This window comes from Phycodurus eques, chromosome 22, assembly GCF_024500275.1.
Source record: "Phycodurus eques isolate BA_2022a chromosome 22, UOR_Pequ_1.1, whole genome shotgun sequence".
NCBI classification, from domain to species: Eukaryota; Metazoa; Chordata; class Actinopteri; order Syngnathiformes; family Syngnathidae; genus Phycodurus; species Phycodurus eques.
Genome location: NC_084546.1, coordinates 4,891,194 through 4,909,724, shown reverse-complemented (window position 1 = coordinate 4,909,724; position 18,531 = coordinate 4,891,194). Strand labels below are relative to the sequence as shown.

Below are 18,531 nucleotides of genomic sequence, written 5' to 3'. Positions count from 1 at the left end.
TTTGCGCGACATCCTAATGAGTGGAAAGCATCTTTACCAATTGTCTGACAAAGTTAAGTCAACGTCCACCGTTCTTGGCTACTGAAAATTCAATTTTTGACTGCAAAACAAATCATTAAAAATACAATATAGTTGGGCAGCGCGCACATTTTAGGCCGAATGTCTTTATAGTGTCTCATATGATGTAAACTTCACATAGTGCTTATAACAAATAATGAATCATAACACAATTAAACAATTTAAAACTAACTGTTAAAATCAATAAAAATAAATAAATTTAAAATATTTACATTTGGATAAAAATATTCCGCTTCCAAAACACTCAAAACCACCTGGTGCAATGGAAACACTCCTGTAGCGCCTCTGTTTCTTGAGACCCAACTGACATCACATTTTGGCTGTCTCCTGGTCTACCAGGGGCCTGTTGGTAGCCTCATGGTGTCTGAAGTAGTGGTCAGATTCCCCAGAGGAGGAAGAGAAGAGCTCCCTTCACATCGTCATAAAGGAAGTCTCGAGTTTTTATTCAGATTCACAAGCTAGCCTTCATACACGTTTCACTAAAACGTGTCTGAAAATATCTGGTTCTAGGTTTTATTTTGTGCTAAATTGAGGCGCTATGGTAGTATGAACGCAGATGAATTCTGACACTTGCCTGTGCGTATGATCATGTCTAGATTTTTTTTTAAATATTTTTTTTCACAGATTTGACATTTGCAGCTTGCGGCCGCACACCAGGACACCAGACAGATGCGGTGCCGTCGCGCATGCATGGCGGCAGGTGTCAAACGCTCATGTCGAAACCGGCGCACGTTTGCACACACATACAAATATCGATACACACACACACAGATGCATAAAGTGACAACGTTGTCAGGAAGCACTTTCGTATCGCGGCGGGTCTTTTGTTTACGTCACGCAATTGAAATTTCACAACTCCCTGCAACACAAATCGATCCTGTGAAAATGCAATTTTCACTTATTACATTTCGAGACTTTTAAATCGTTGCGCTTCAAGATTGGGGGGGGGGGGGAGGATGTTAAAAATTCCAAAGAGAATTATGAAAGTTGTGTGATTGCAGCACTGATGATCTGCGTATGAAGAGCTGTCCTTCATTTCCCTCCAGTTGACCTTTTTTTCTTAGCAGCAGGTGCAGATTAATCACCTCGGCCATAAATTGTTTCCAGATAAGTGTGTCCTTTAATAAGGTTCCTCTTGAAATTCAAATTGACCCAGGCGATGAGTTGCTATCGCCACTCCGGAAGCCAAGCGTTCCGTGTCTCCGTCGTTAATTCAGTGTCACCCCGAGCGTGTTGCCCCCGTGGCTTGGCGACGCCTTCAATTTTAGCTTGTGCCTCCAGGCAAATGTCACACGACTGACGCTTCTGTGTGCAAAAACACAGTTCCCAATATGCATGGCTAATGAATAGTTAATTGAGCTGAATGCCAAAAGTGTGTGCAATATGTGCTTCGAAGGTTCCCCCATTATATCGCAGTTTATCTTTCACACCGGTGCTATATCGCAGATTTTTAAACATTGAACAGTTTTTGTTTTGTTTTTTGTAATGAGTTTGGAGCGCACAGTCGCTAAGTCGTTTGTGTAATCAGGAGGGAGGTATAATTATTAATTAGTGATTTTGGAGCCTTCAATATGGAGTGTAATCCTGACTAAAGTGAGGATAAATGGGTGAAACAGAGCATGTGTGCATTTCAAAACAGGCTTTGTCTGGCCTCCTTTTCACTCTCATCATTGTCACTTATTTATTTCCAACCCCTTTACGATCTTCGATTGCTTTCCCCCATTTAGGTTTTCACTATGATAGGTTCCTCATTCCGTCCTGTAAGTCTATCCAACTTAGTTTGTTCCTCAATTTTGTTTCTTCCTTTTGTCTGTGTGCTTCCTTGACATTCCCTCTTATCATTCCCCCCCACTCTGTTATTGTCTTGGTTCTCTTTGGCTCCTATTAAAAGTTTCCCTCTTGTTGTTGTCTCTTCTGTTGTTTCTCTTTTCGTCTTCCTCTGACGGTGCCCCCGTGCTGTTGTATATCTTCCTTTATAACTACTTTTTTCCCCCTCACTTTTTCATCTCTTCATTCCTCTTCTTGTGTATTTACCCATCAACGTAAAAAAAAAAAAAAAACTTCCACACAGCGATTGTACTCAAGAGTGCCCTGTGATGTGGGGTGCAAGCGGAATAAAAGGGAATGCCGGTGTCTATTAGCATCCTGATTCACTTAGCTGCTAATTTACAGCAGGCACACTTTTAAAATGGACAGTTGTGGGTCTAACAGTTTCTAATACTTTATTTTAATGACACTTGATTAATAAGATGACCCGATCATATTTATTTATTTTTTTCAGTCACTTGCTTGCGTCTATGCATACAGAGTCCTGCTCCGATAGCTCGGCAATACATTAAAGGAAAGAGAGAGTGAATCCAAATCGTCTCAACTACAACTGAAATATTTAAGAATCCAAAAGTGCGTAGAAAATTCCTGCCAGGGCCCCCGCAGACTGTGGCGATCCCCTCTCCCCAATTAGACCCTGCACCTGACTTGGCCCGCCGAACACGAGTTACATTCCTAGCATTTAAAAACAACAGCAGGTGAGCCATCCTCCTCCTTGGAAGTCTGCAGGCTTGAGCCAATTAAAACATGTTAAAGACGGACTTTTGACTTATAGGTTCTCCTATCGATTAGTTTCTTAAGTCTACTCCAATAGTTTCTTTCTTTAGAGCAATTTATTTCAGTGTATATCTGGACATTCTCTTCTGAAACCGTAGAGAAACGGGCATTTTTTCAAATCAGCTCAGTTATAGCGTTGTCATTTTAGTGAAATGTCATTAAAAAAAGAAAAAGAAACAGAAGTTGCATCCACCATCAACCAATTTAAATGCTTGAATTACAACTAAATATATCCAGATCATCGTTCACAACATTCTTTCTGTGAATTTGGACATTTTTATTTTTATTCATAATGCTGATCCACCTGGCACTTCCACATGACACTTTGTGTGTAATGTAAAGCGAGCGCATGCATGTGTGCAATTCAGTCGGGTTAATTAGCTCCAGACCGAGGCCATCAATCAGTCTTGAGCTCGCAACGCTGCTCACGACAGCTCCATTACTGCAAGATATATATATATATATATATATATATATATATATATATGTACGCACGCATGAGAACATTGCATATGTTTCCACACGCGTTTCTGTATGCCCACAAAGAGCACGCGTTATAATTAACACACGGATAACGGCTTTGTTGGCTCGGAAAGGTCACATGCTTGCACGTGGCAAATGATATTCTGCAAGGTTCCTTTTTCGAAGAGCACTTTTGGACCTCAAATTTCCTCGATTTCACCGCAACTCGCAAAGAGGCATTTCAAAAGGTCGCTTTATCTGAAGGGTTCTGGATGATGCGGAGCAGAGAGAGTTCAGTTTGCTGACATTTCTCACTGTGGTGCAACACCACCGCAGCTACTACTACTACTTATTTTGAGTTGGACTCAAAGAAATCAGGCTAGTGTCACCATGCGAACTACAAAATCTGACCTCAGCCAGCACAGGATTTTTAAAACAATGACATTCTATTTTTATAAATGCAAAGGCGTGTCTCTAGCACTAATTGAAACCCCTTTTAAGCAGGGCAACGCGCATACTTTTTCTCCCTTAATCTCACACACTCTTCTCAACACACACACGCACATTCATTAGAGCAAATGGAATTATGGGAGGATTGGAAGCATAATCTCCTTCCCCGGTGGTGTGGGTGAACCGAGCCATGAATTTCCTTGCCGCTAGCGCCCAATTGCGCTCACTTTGGAGGCGAAAGAGAGGCGGAGTCGTTCGCATCTCGCACCACATGCTCGACTCTGCGTTGTCGCTTCAAAAGTAGCAGAATAACTGCAGTTAGTTGAAAAAGTTATATTTTGTGTGTTTCTGACCAATTTTTTTGTTTTAAGTGCAGAATCCCTGCGTTGTTTGCATTTTTGCACTATTTCCAACATCATTTATGAGTCTCCACCACAGCTAGTTAGCCCCTCTGCATGTTAATGACTCTGGACTGGGAAGTAAAACACACCCATTTGCATAATTCTCCATTGTCTGCGCATTTGTGAAATGTAAAATGACAAAAGATCAAAGCAGCCAGTTTGCACAGGTCACTTGGCCACGTTTCCGCCGCTCTCGTAAACATCGCGTTTCCTCGCCACCGCGCCTTTATTTCCTCTTTTAAATGGATATGTGAGCACAGATGAGGTGTTCATTAACGTGCGTGAACACGCACTCATTGTTTCACCAATTGTTTTGAGTTTGTGCCGCCGATGAATTAGGCATCCTCTGTTTCACTGCACAAATATCATTTACGACGGTTCACGAGGAAAATAACCAACAAGACACTGTCCCGATATGATAACTGTCACTTGTTGATTTTGGCGGATATAATGGATGGCCCAGAAACAGGAAGCGCTGTATACACGTCGCACATAAAAGTGCAACGTGTCTCGCGCTGTATCGGTGACCTTTAAAAATAAATGCCAACGTGAGGATGCAAAGTGGCAGGTGCGTCACATCTGACACTAAAAGGGGAATAAAGACATTGAGTAACGGGCATTTTGAAATGTTAGACACACATTCACACTCCATATGTAATTGCTTAATGTCATCCTGATCCCAGTTGGGTTGTGCGCAGCACTTCTGAACCTGTGTGTGTGTGTGTGTGTGTGTGTGTGTGTGTGTGTGTGTGTGTGTGTGTGTCAGACAGCTGACACTTAAATGTATGTTTGCCTTCAGACTGACACTGAGCTCTTGCAATGAATGCTAATGAGACTTCTATTCGATGTGTGCGTGTGAGTGAGTGTGTATGTCGACCAGTCCACCCTTTGAATGTCCCCTTCTATCAGATGTCAAATCTGCCAGTCATCCATCAAACTCCTTTAATGTTACCCATCACGAATACCTGTGTGTTTGTGTGTGATTCAATCTGCTCTCTCAAGTTATGGGCAGGTGCGACCGCATCCCTTTATCATCCCCAATTTTTTTTTTTTTGGGTCAGTCCGGCTTGAAGTTGCAACGGATTTTGCTTACCTCGTTTCTATTTCGCCCCTCCAGATCCCTCAGATCAGCTACGCGTCCACGGCCCCCGAGCTTAGCGACAACACCCGCTACGACTTCTTCTCCCGCGTGGTGCCGCCGGACTCCTACCAGGCTCAGGCCATGATGGACATCGTCACGGCCATGGGGTGGAACTACGTGTCCACGCTGGCCTCCGAGGGCAACTACGGCGAGAGCGGCGTGGAGGCGTTCGTCCAGATCTCACGAGAAACCGGTAGGAACTCAAAATGTTCTATTTGTCGTCCGTTTAGACAGATTTTGGCTGTAGTTAGGAATTCCTTGCCTCAACAAAAGTCCCTATTTTAGTGAAGGTTTGTACACCCGGACACAGTATGAAGCAAAACAGGACTGTATATCAAACAAAGGGTGATTGATCAAAATCTGATCTCTTTTATTCACCGAGTTAACAGCAGTAAGGGAACTGTCCTCATTCAAATGCGACTGCCCCCCCAACAAACACCCAAACAGTGGTCCAAGTCTTTCTGGTGCGTTCACAACCAGTTTGAAATCACAACACCCCTTAACTTTAACAACCATGTGGCTACAATTATGAAGAATAAAAAATAGAATCCACTTTACCTTCTTGCCTTACCGCAGATGCAGATGATCGTCTCAGAAATGCCATCACCCGCGCGCTCTTTTTCCATTTATCCAAACGAGCAACAGCTTTTCGACTTCCTCTGTCCTTTTGAAGATACTGCACTTTCTTGACGGTGTCAGCAGAAACAAACAAAACATTTGTTTCAACAATAGTATCAATTGTGGACTTTTCCCACACCCGGACAATGGGCCACACTCAAGCAGACGTGCCCAGTGGGAGGCTCCTCTCCTGTCTTCCATCTTTCCCTGCGTGACGTGCGTTTAGTCACAGCCAACAACGTGGCGCTCTAATGCGGCCATGTCAGCGGGCTTTCCAAATGGGAATGTATTTTGGGTGTGTGCATAGCTAGCTAGCTAAGTGCATGTCAAAATTGCACTTGATAAACACTGATGCAAACGGGTGGTCTCGTGGGGGAGCAGAAACAAATCTTTGAACTGACTTTCCAGGTTCTTTAAAGACAGAACAAAAGTCTGTTTTGATGCATAACTGTTTTAGCGTGTCTGAAGTGCTTTGACTCATGTCAAACGTGTATTTATTTTGTGGAGATGCTTCTCAAAGGTGAGTGAAAATGAAGGGAAAACCCAACACGTGGTTGCGTTCTTCCATGTCTCTTCTCATCTTGAAGCCCCACAACCTGAAATAGACATGGATGTAAATAAATGCAATGTAGGCCACGTCCGTTGGTATCGAAGTGCATTTTTCCCCCCCAGGTTGGTGTGTTCAACTGTGTCATATTGGATCACGCATCTATTCAAAAGTAGCTTAGCAGTGAATGGGTACAATGAAGTGTGCAGTGTTAAGTGTCAAGTCACAATCACTCCCGCATTAAGGGAGGGGGAGCGAGAGCAAATTGCATGTGCGTAAACGAGTGACACCTTAAAAGTGAAGACTGGAAGCGCCAGCCTGTTTTATTTTTATTTATAATTGTATTTATTTTTTTATGCCAGACGTCCCTGCGGAGCATCACGCCGCCTCACATCAGCTCATGAAATGCGCCAAGTGATATTGACGGATCAGAAATGGGGCCGGCTTCCCTGTCTTATTGGGAAAACATCACTTTAGGCAAATATTTCCTGACTGACGCGCCTGAAAACGTGGGGGCTGTATCGTCTCTCTCGCTGATTCCTTGCTCTTCGCTCAGTGTTTGTGCACGACAGCTGTGTGCTCAGGTCTGCGAGTGTCCATTTCAGACTCCTCTGTGTGCATGTTTGGAGCCGGCTTGCCTCGGGGTTGCGAGCTGTGGCAGTCAGCACATTGATGTTTACCATGGTGTCGTGCGTGCGTGCGTGTGTGTGTGTGTGAGAGAGAGAGAGGAGTCAGCAGATAGTCTGCCGTGTGTGTGTGTTTGTGCGCAACATGCTGTGACAGCAGTCAGTCACTTGTTTACACTCGGCTCATATGAACACAACTGAGAAAATGTCAGGCGAAAAACAAGACGAGATGGAGCAGAAAGGCTAAAAATGGCCGGGGGGGAGGGGTAAACTGGAGTCATATGTTCATTAATATTGGTGTTTAGAAATGACAGACATGTTTAAAGTGGCTTAACAGCATCTCCATTTCACAATGGCGGACATGACATGGCCGTGAAAATGTATTTGTTTGTATGCAACGTATAATCCGGATCAGTTTCACGTGAAACATGAAGCATTGCAAATCCATCCATTTTCATCTCATTAGCACGACTGGTAAGATGGAGCCTATCCCCCCCTAACTTTAGGTGAGAGGCGGTGGACCGGTTGCTCTCCAATCTCCAGGCACATGCAGACAAACAACTATTCACATTCACAAGATGTAGACTGCGCTGGAGAGATTTGGACTCTTGCCTGGGTTTAGAAACTCCTTGATGACCGGATGAAGTGGCTGGGGAGAAGCAAATCTGGCCTCCTGTTTCGGCTTCTGCCCGTGTGACCCGACTCCGGATAAGTGAATGAAAGAAAATGGATGGGTGTAAGGGTTTTGGTCTTAAATAATAATAATAATGTATTTCCTTGGGATGTAGATAATTGTTGGATCTGGAACTATTTTTGGTAATACACAATCCCAAACTGTTGCTTTCATAGCTGAACATGATCATTTTCATGTATCCCCCAAACATTTTTACCTACTTTGAATACAAAATTCAACAATTCTTGTTAGTGCATCTTTTAAATCAGAGACATTATTGTTGCTCGGCACCCTCGGGGCCTGTGAAAACAAACAACCAACGTCACACCAACACGTGCATGCTTAGAGAAAAAGGTAAACCTCTTTTTTTGTGCGTGCAGAACTTCAGGGAATTTCTTGATTATTTTGTGATTGCAGCCCTACGTGGCTCTCCGCATGCTAATGGAGAGCATCCATTTTAATTGGCGCACCATTGTTTACTCTCCAGCGCGAGCGCCTTTGCATGCTAATGTCGTAAGCATGCCACGAACGAACGGGGCCCGAAGTGGCCGCTGACGCGGTCGTCATGGCGATCGGCGGCACGCCGCGGCATTTCGAGCGGGAAGTGTCCTACTTCTGTGCTCTGCTCCCGGGAGGAAGAGGAGCCGATAAAAAGTTTGCCGCAGCTAATTTTTCAGCAAAGTCCACGACAGTCAGCAAAATCTTTGCTTTTAAAAATGACTGCTGTAGGCGTGAAATAAAAATAGCTTTTTACTTGTTTGAGCAAACTGGAGTCTCATGTTGGTGCATATGTTTGCCTATTGTTATTGCTGCTTGTTGTTGTGTTGTCACCTTCAAAGTAATAGTGACTCATTGACTCTTAGATTTGATCCAGATTATACACATGGTAGGCAGTTTACTGTATGTCGAGGAGGATGAGATTCTTGTTCAGGATGATACTTGACCTCCTTTTAGCTATCGACATTTATCAAAGCGTTGCTCGATTTGGCAGTTGACAAATGCGTAAGCCTCGGCAGAGGTCTGCGCGCTCCGGCCGCTCTAGAAATTGAAGGTCTTCGGAAAGCTTTACAACATTGCGGTCAACCACCTCCATAGATTAGATGTTCGCCTCTCTTTCCTCACCACTCAAGCCCTAATAAAACTGAGGGAAACGATGAAAAATTTACTTTGTTTCTTCCGAAGCTCTCGTGTATTCAAGGCGGTGTCGCTGGTTTTGTGTCCTGTTCCGTCGGCGGTTGCTCGCCTCTCATCGTGTCGTGTTACACTTCAAAGCGCCGATAATTCACTTCCCCATCTTTGATGTGCGGTTGCATTTCTTGAATGTAAACAGTAGGGTTTATCTCTGACGGGGGAAGGCCACTAAGTTTAAATCCGCAGTCGAGCGGAGCTTTTCCGCTGTGTTTCATCTTTTTTTTTTTTGCTCGCTAGAAGGAAGCCCTCCCTCTCTTGTGAACCTCCTGCTGTGGAAATTGATGTATAAGGCCTGCTATACCATTGTTACACAGCACAGTGTAGAAAATACGGCAAGCTAAAATGGGCTCAAAATAATGGAAATGTTCTTTTATACGAGACATGACCTACTCTTGTCTGCGATCTACATTCCTGCATGACCCACAAACTGTGACTTTTGGCAGAAGAAACCTCACACTGGTGGCTCTGCTGAAAGCCCGACAGTCTGCGACGAAGGCGAGAAAATGAGAACATAATTAATCATTCATGTCCAGATTCATTTCATTAATTCTCAGGCTCCAAACTAATCTTCTGCCTCTAACAGGGCCTCGCCTTGCCTTTGGTTTGACTTTTGGTCCAGAGCTTTCCTTCACAAAGAGAGTGTGGTCCTTGTCATCGTCACATCTATTCCCCCCCCCCCCCCCCCCCCCCCCCCCTCTATGTATGATTTATTGAAGGGAGTGAGATAAAACAATCCCTGACTGGAGAGGGGCATTTTAATCCATTTCACGTGTATTATATTACACAGATATTGCAGATCAAGAGGTTTCTTGTAATTGAAAGACACCAAAGACAAAATCCTTGACACTGCAGGGGATGTTTTCCCCCCAGTGCAACTAATGGGCCGAGCAGCGACGTCACATCACCGTCAAGGTCTGTGAATCAGTTTGTCTGGAAATATCTTTTTAACTGGGTGCTCGAGAAGCACACCTGTGCGCCACCTGACAAATTTCACATCTCTGCACCAAAACCAAACAATCTTAGAACGATCAGACTAGTAAAGTGGTAGAAAACTAAAACTGTTTTATTGAATTTCAGCGACCGAAGCCACACTGTTAGTTTCACATCAGAATAAACGGGGTTCTTCTCCCCGGAAGTTTTAGCCATCATTTGCGGTTCATCGCCCAAACCGCTAATGACTCAGATCGTGTTTTCATGAAACCAATCTCATCACATACGTTTAATTCTCAAGGCTGCGCAAATGCTCTTTGACGCAACGTTGTCCCTCAGGTCACTATTTCCCTGTTTCGTGTCCTTCAATAGACTCAGAAATTTTCTATTTAGCACACATGCTGAGTCATGCTTACAGGGTTTTGAGCGAGTGGGTGTTTTAAAAACATCAACCTATCCATGTGTAACCAATTAAATTAGCCTTGGTATTCATCTCAAGGTGAAGATCTCTTTGGCGTATTCACGCGAAGGCCTACGTGCTCTACAAAGCGCCTTCGCTCGCGCTCTGCTTATCCTTGACATGTTTTGTCTTTCTAAAGGCGTTTTCCTCATCCGTGGTGTTCGAGTTGCCCTCAGCCTACTGAAGCAGCCTTCGTGTGATTCATTTGAAACTAAATCATCGTCCAGAGGTCATTAACGTGGACGATTTTATTACGAAGGAGGTGATGCCAGCCTTACGGTAGCCTTCTTCCAGCTGGGTGAAACAGACAATATCCATTTGGAGTTAACAGCCCATTTTGGATCGCATTGCTGTCTCCACAGGACATTAAAAGATGGTAATTATTACCTAAGCACTTCTGTGAATTTCATCCCATCCAGCCCAAACTGCCAATTTTAATCAGTTGGCTCAGATATGATGACCAACAAGAATTCCCTACTGATTCCCTGAATGTATTCTCTGTTCAGTGATCACTGGTTACTATGGAAGGAACCATTTCATTTTCCAGCCACAAATAGTTTTCAGTCTATTGTAGTTCACCCAAAAGGTGTTTGGTGGGCTTGAGGTCTACCAAAACTCCTCTTCATGGACCCAACGTTGACCTCTCCTCTCAAACGCTTCCCAGAAAAGGTCCGCGTGGATTGTGTCGATTCATGACTAACTAGCCCCAACCCTCAATTGATGCATTCCTTGTCCTAATGATTGTTTTGGACAGTAAAATACAATAAATGTCTGGTGGTTGTCGACCACTGTGCGTTTGCATCTGATTAAATGGCGGAGCCCCATGTTGACACTCCTTCTGTAGCGCTTTACTCTGTCTTGCTGCTAATAAATCAAATGTGCATATACACACGCGCACATTCCCTGAGACACAAGTTTATATATTTCCCTCCAAAGATTGCAAACACACACTTGTCCTCCGACAGATGGATGGATGGCCGACTGGCAAGAGGCTGATTAGCCCGAGTGACTGGGCCAGAATTACAATTCTGTCGGCACCGCGATTGCATTGTTACGTTAGCGACAAGCCATGTCGGAAAGGCGGAACACCGGGATGTGCGACGAGGGGTCGATGCTCTCTATCAATCTCGTCAGACTGCTCATTTCTCTCCATCGTGATTTCTCCTCTGTCAATCTCCTACCAAAGTATTCACCGCGATGTTCTCAAGACGGCAAAATTACACCAAATTATTCGATCGGTCGGACAGAACATCAGGCGACAAGGTCAGATTGGGAAATGTGGCCTTAACATTGGATACAACGGCACGATCGAAGAGGCAATACATTAAACAGGCATTAGATACTTATTACTTTGCAGTATCATGTTGTTGTCGATCAAAATTCAGCATTATTTTGTCTACAGCACTTGTATTAGTTCTGGGGGTTGAACGGCTTTTTTCTTTTTTTTGTCAACCAAAATGCGACGCGGCCCAAGTCCTGTAAATTGTCCGATTGGAAGATGAGATGCCACAAACGCGTGATTAGCACATAGTCGACTTCAAGCTTTAAATGTCGGTGCGGACTTTGACTAATCTGTTTAACTCCCATCTTGGATCAGACGAGATGTAGCTTGGTGCGCCTAATGTTGTGGTGTCAAATCGAAAATCGAAAGCGCCTCATATAATGTAACCGTTTAGACTCAATTCGTTGTCGTTAGTGAAAAGAAAATGGTGCCAACCATCAGAGTCCTGCTCTTCCCTTTCATTGGTTGACCACATATTTACATGTAAATGGATGTTCACAGCAACTGCAGCACCAAAGAGCCAATTATGCCGCTCTGCAATTCAACCTGACAAATAGCAGCCGCCGCACGGAACATTCCGCCGCCGCTTCTCACCAAAGTTTGACAGAGGCGCCATAATGTTTGTGCAAACCTACTGATTTGGAAGTTTGTTTCTTCCCCATTTTTTCCCACTGCAAATCTGTTATTATTCAAAGGAGAACTTGGAATTTACACCAGTTCTCTTTATGCTGTTTTGGTGGGTTTTCCTCAAGTGTGCAGCTTCACTAATGTCACATTATCTTGACTGAATTCCTTTATGTATTTTTCTTTTTTTGCATTTGCATCATCCACCCCTCACTCTTAACCAGGACCGCTGCAAAATGATCGCTCTGTCTGCTGCTGCAAGCGGCTTTCAGCACTCACGTCAGTTTCTTCGGCTCACAAATGGGAACTTTTCAACACTAAATGCAGGCTGTCAGTGTACGTCTATGTATTTGACAGACGGGCGACCAAAGTGCCCAAACGGAAATGGACGCTCAGTAAAATGCAGATGTTAAACAGGAAAAATGGTGCATTACGCATGCATTGATTTATTTTTTTTCATATCATCCCACCACAAATGTATTTCGTATTTAGTCAATGTAACTGACCGCGTGCGTGCGTGCGAGTGTGTGTTGATCTGGCTGCTGTGTTGCCATGGCAGCACGGGCAAAGGGGGAGGGGCGGTGGCTTGAAGAGAAAGTTTAGGCCAGTGGTTGCACTTGTGCTTCGTATTCCATGTTGCTTCGGACCGATTTTCTTCTCCTTTTCCCACCCACGCAGCGGTTAGGTGCCGGACCCCCCCAAACAACAAGTCTTTAGACAGTCAAGCATCTTAAGATTAATTGGTAATACGCAGCCTTACCGTTCACAGCAGTGCCTCAGGGGCCAACATATTTGGGCCAATTCTCTAGTTTAATTTAATTGGAGGAAAACAAGATAAGGCTATAAAATAAGAGGAAGAGCACAGTCCTGATCTGCTAGAGGCCCGAACTTATTCTAAATTCATGAGGTTAGGAAATACAAGGAAATGCAGCACGAGCGCTGAGAAAATGTGATTCTCGATAAGCAGCTTTTCGTTTAGCTCCAAGTTAGTGTGTGTTTGTGTGTGTGTGTGTGTGTGTGTGTGTAATGTATATTTGCGATTGCGCGGCGGTCTTTGGCGCTTGTACATACGCCTGCGGCTGTTCTTCCAGCATTGCTACATGCAGAGAACCTCTAATGAAAGAGAAAAATATATGGCTTTTGTCTCACTCTGCACTTTCCTTGTTTGTCTCACCCTCACTTCCTTCTGTAATTTTGAACCGCCAAGAGCACACACATCCACTTTTCTCTGTTTTTATCTATGCGAATTGGGTTTAAGCTGTAAACTTGAATAGCATTTATTGAATCTCGCTGATTACTGGTGCAGATGCCGGGAGACGCGGACTGAACATTTATTGCCGTTTTAATGACATGGCCAAAGCAACTTTTTTTCGTGTTGTGTAAAATGCGAACGCCCGCAGCGAAATGCGGGGATGAGCAATGGGCATCTGATCATTGGAGCAGAAGGAATTTAATACCTGGGAACAGCCGCAGTAGAGAATCAGGGTCTTTCTGACTCATCTGCCACAATGCCTGGTAGAAAAGAGAACATTTAACCGCTGAAAATATGATCATAATGATAAAGTGCCAGATATTTGTTTTGCTGACTACACATCAGAAAATCCACTTGAGGCTTATTATGTCACAGATTACCTCCGGAATAAGTCGTTTGACCAATTGTAACCGAAAGTAGTGCATTCAATGTGCAATCGCCAGGGTGTACAGAAAATGGCCTGGCAATTTGCAGGACTAAATTATACTTGGTTTTGACAAACTGTCAGTCAGTTATTTCCCATGTAATGATACCAACAAAGAAGAATGAGATCCCATTTGCAGCATTTTTTTATTTTTTATTTATTTATTTTTTTTTACTTTTACCAGCCCGCGTCTGTGGGTTAGCACCCAGGCAGCCTGTTAAATTGAATGTCAACTTTGATTATTTCTTTACAAGCTCCTTAAAATAACTTTTGAAAGTTGTCTTAAAATCTTCCACTGATCTGACTTCTCCAGGCATTTTATTTATTTATTTTTAGAGATGTGTATATATATTTAGCTGCCAACGTTAGGATCAGTTTGACTTTGCTCAAAAGCAGCCTCCCGCTAGTTAGATAAATGAACTGGAAGGCCTGAGAAGTCTTCTTTTGGTCAGCCATTATTTAAAGTTCAGGTGCAGAAGAAACACACTCTATAAATACACACACACACACACACATCTGGTGCCGTATTAGCTATTACTTGTGCTTTATTTTCCCATATGCACATTTTAGTTTTTTTGTTTTTGAAATGGACAAAAAGTGACTGTTTGCAGTCAGTCGAGCCCTGGTAAACATCCACCGACGTGTTTTGATGTCAAATCAACTACTGAGCTCGTAATCGCGTTATGAACCGTTTGGATACGGAATGACACGCACGCACGCACGCACGCTCGTTACGGCAGCAATGAATCCTTTTCCAAACTTCTTCCCAAAGCCTGAATCCGCGGAAGATGAAAAGCACGGAGGTGACTGTATGGGAGAGAATGCCAGGGAACTCATTGGGCACATAGATTTAGTAGACATGAAAGTGTATCTACGCGCCGTGTGTTTGCGCGCCAACATCCTGATTAGCGCTGTTTATAATTGGATCATTTTAATCTGTTGAAAGGTCCCCAAGATGCTGTCAGGCACACTTTTATGCAAATTGTCTCCTGTCCTAGCCGTCAACTTTGAGTCAGCAAAGACGACGACGGTTTGGAGGAGGGCCAGTCATGAATCTCTATGAATGTATATCTATTCCAAAGCGCAAAGTTTGAGTGCTGACTTTGTAATTTTTCAAACTCTTGCTCTGATTAAAAAGCTGTCCCAACAGTGATTGAACTTTTAGCAAAGCGTGCTTGCATTTGATTATCGTCGCCATATGTTTTTAACATTAAATAAGAGCGTTAATGTAAAAAATGTTTGAATTTGGTGTTCAATGTGATCCAAGTTACTTTTACAGTGGAACCTCTTGTCCAACACAACCTGTTCGTTGTTGAGTTTGTTTATTTTCCCATTGTAAATACAGTGATGTTAAGAGATAAAATAACCCAACCTACGGGTTTTCCGAGATACGAGCATCATTCGGTGTTTTTTTGTTTGTTTGTTTTTTTAACTTTTGCCCACTATTGCCACTCCCAGTTGAAGTTTACTGTCAAACTAAACATAGAACGAAGACGATTACACATGTATTAAAAACAACCAAAGCACTTGGATTTTTGGAAAGTCCGCTTATCGTAATGCTAACAATCAATTCAAAACATCATAGACTGGCTGAAGAAAAACATCGGTGTCCAGTGTTAAGACTGATGTAACTGATATTTGAACACGAATGATAATCTTACAATACTCACAGGTGTGTCATTATCTTCTGTGAAAATGCAATTTACAGAGTTGACCATCTCCTGTCTCATGTATATATCCGTATGTCTGTATTCTATTGGTGCGCCATTTAATTCTTTACATTCTCTATTACTGTATGTTTTTATAATGTACAATATTATAGTGCTATTTTCCTTATCATTTGATGCTTACTAAACTGAGGCCCGCTGAGGTCGAGCAAGCTAGTTTAGTGTGATTTTCAAGGTTCCAAAGGAGTTTTCCTTTTTTTGTTGACTCGCTGTAATGAACCCACACTTGTTTACGGAACGAATGCAGTTTCTGGAGTGCAATTTACCTTTTGGGGATACTGTATATTAGATATGACCTCATGGGCTAGAATTGGACTCATGTTCCTGACCGTGTCTGCACTGTAAGTCTAATGCAAACAGCCACAATTCTCAGTGAGCGCTTGTCAATTGGGATGTTTGTTTCCTCTGGCTGCAGTGTGCCTGTTCAGGTATTTGCGAATTAATAAGTCAACACTCGCATCTGCCAAAGTGCACACACTCCGCCCGTGTTCTTTCGGCGAATCCCAGCAGTGTGACGATGTAGGATGGCCTCAAGCCCCCCGATCCCCACCGAATGGCTCTGCGGAGAGAAATTCAACAGTTTAGGTAGATTACACAGTTGCACCTGCACACACGTACGGTCGTTGCTGTCATTATAACGTTGCATTTTCTCCAGATTCTATTGTTGCATCCAGTGACTGATTACCATCACACCCTGAAAACACACAAGCCCGCCCAGGCTTTTTTGGGATAATTTTACGACCCGTCCTCCCACCATATGTCTTCATGAAGCTCTTTCCTGCAGTGTTCATTTCCTAGCATGCGCATGTGCCCACTCAAGCAGTGAGAGAAGCTGTCGGCAAGTCATGGAGGAACGGTAGTCGCTCTCTCTCTCATTTTTTCTTTAATTAAATGCAAGCGAACTCACACTCATATTTTTCTGCAGAGTTAATAGATGAGTCATTACTTGATGTGTGTTGTTGTATAGGTTCCAAGCAGAGATGAGCACTCAGAGGTTGTTAATGCATGTATGTGAAAGAATAAGCTCACAGCAATCCGTCAACTAATTAAATTGGCACTTTTTTGAATGAGTTTAATTGGTGGTGCAGCTGTTTGTCTGAATGTGTGACACAGACAGAGATAATCACTCCAGGACTGGGAGCCACGGCGATGTAAAGTGCAAGATCGTTATTCCTCTCCAAGTACATGACTGTGCTGCCGTTTTTTTTTCTTTTTTTGCTTATAATGTTGGAAATTTAAAAAAAATAAAATACTTGGTGAATGTGCTTCTGTCACCGGTTATTTGTCTTCTGGATGGCCGAGCATTAGCATCAAGGCAAGGGATTTTATGGCAAGTTTGCCCTTCATTTGAGTCAATTCTGCAGTCATAAGGTCCAAAATTATCTTCCAGTCAATTGTAAGAGGAAAAATATGAAGAGCAGATAAGTTTGGTCTCATTTCATAAACATAGAGATTTTCCTTTTCAACATTAAACAATTTTTGTGTAGTGCACATTCCAAATCAGCAAAGGGTAGCGAATTAAAAGGCAGTATCGGTTTTGTGAAAATTGCCTGTCAAACTAAACATAATTACCCGTTGTTTAAAACAACCATACAACTTGGCCTTAGGAATGCCCCCGCTACCATAATGCTAACACATAATGAAAGTGCCATAGGCTAATGAATGGCATTGACAGACATGGCGTTATAAACCTTTACACAATGAATATTTGAACAAAATGGCAGCGCAATTGAGTGTAGTGCTATCTCTAACTTTTATACTGCCGCCCAGTGGCATAGGCGGGTACAGAAGGAGCAGCGCAATGACTTGAATTGCAGCATGATTCACAAACTGTTCTTTATATTCTGTTTAATATAGTGTATTATTATAGTGGGGTTTTTCTTATTAAAAAAAAACACATTACATTGTTTTGGTTTTTTTATGGCGGCGGTATGATCTATTAACGCGCCGCTAGTAAGCATTAGGTGTCAAACACCGTACGATTTGCGCTGCTGCGTTTTTGTCTCACTCAAACAAATTGAGATTGAGAAATGGAGGGCGAGCCCGAAGCGGAAGGAGGGCGGCGAGAACGCGTGAGGGAAGGTGAGCGATGTGCGCAGCGAAGAGAAATCTCATAAGTTCTCCGCTCCCTCGCTTCCTCTCGATGTTTACCATCAGCGGAGACAGACGAGCCCCGCAGTCAATTACAGGTGCTTGTTAGACTATAAATGGAGTAAAGGAGTCATGTTGCCCTTCCGGGAGAATACCAATGTAATTTGTTGCAACACATTACAAAGTAAAACACACTTGACTCCCGTCTCAACGAGACGAGCTTTCTAGTGTTGTTTAGCGCCAATCCCCCTGCCCGAATTACGTTGTTTGAGGGAATAAGCAGAGGTCGGAGGAAGTCATACTGTGTTTTAATCTTAGAGTTTGAAGCAAGTCAAGGTACTGTGGTGAAAATCAAGCAAATAGTCCTGACTTGGGTCCTACACACTTTCTTACATGTACAGTATTTGCATATTGGCCACTTGTGTACTTAATTAGCTGTACTAACATATTTAATGATCCCAAACCAGTCTCCATGTTGTCGATTACTTTGTCTTCTCAGTTAAAAGCATAACTGACATTAAGGTTCATGTTTGGCCAGCTATTGTTGAGATAAACTGGAAAGTTAACATTGCTTTACCTCTCTTTGTGTTTTAAAGTGACTGATGAAGTTTACGTCATAGCTGCGCCTCTTTGGGTTGCAAACTTTGCGTATTGCCATTTTCCTTTTCCCGATTTTAAGAGCATGATTCTTGAATCAAAATGTAATATTTTTCAAATCTCTCATGGTACTTGCTTCATGAGGGGGGGCTTTGCACTCTGCATCATAGCCTACTGGTGTCTTGCTTTGCATAAAAATTGCGCTTAAAAAAAGCAGATTTTTCAAATGTAAACATGAACGTGGGCTGGCACCTGCTCTTTCTGCACTTGAAAATGAATTCATGCCAAAACCTACCCTAGATTGGTTTTGAACTCTGTCAAGTCATTTTCATTTTTTGAAAATAGAAAAGAGG

The 18,531-nt window shown here is 43.0% G+C and overlaps 1 protein-coding gene across 2 annotated transcripts in view; it reads left to right on the top strand.

Annotated features, from left to right (window-relative positions):
• The window catches only part of grm8a (glutamate receptor, metabotropic 8a), a 124,018-nt gene that overhangs the window by 49,240 nt on the left and 56,247 nt on the right, over positions 1-18,531 (top strand). For both annotated transcript variants that reach the window (XM_061667837.1, XM_061667836.1), the window contains exon 3: positions 5,113-5,329. In XM_061667837.1, the coding sequence (XP_061523821.1) occupies positions 5,113-5,329 (217 nt within the window). The remainder of the gene's footprint in view (positions 1-5,112; positions 5,330-18,531) is intronic.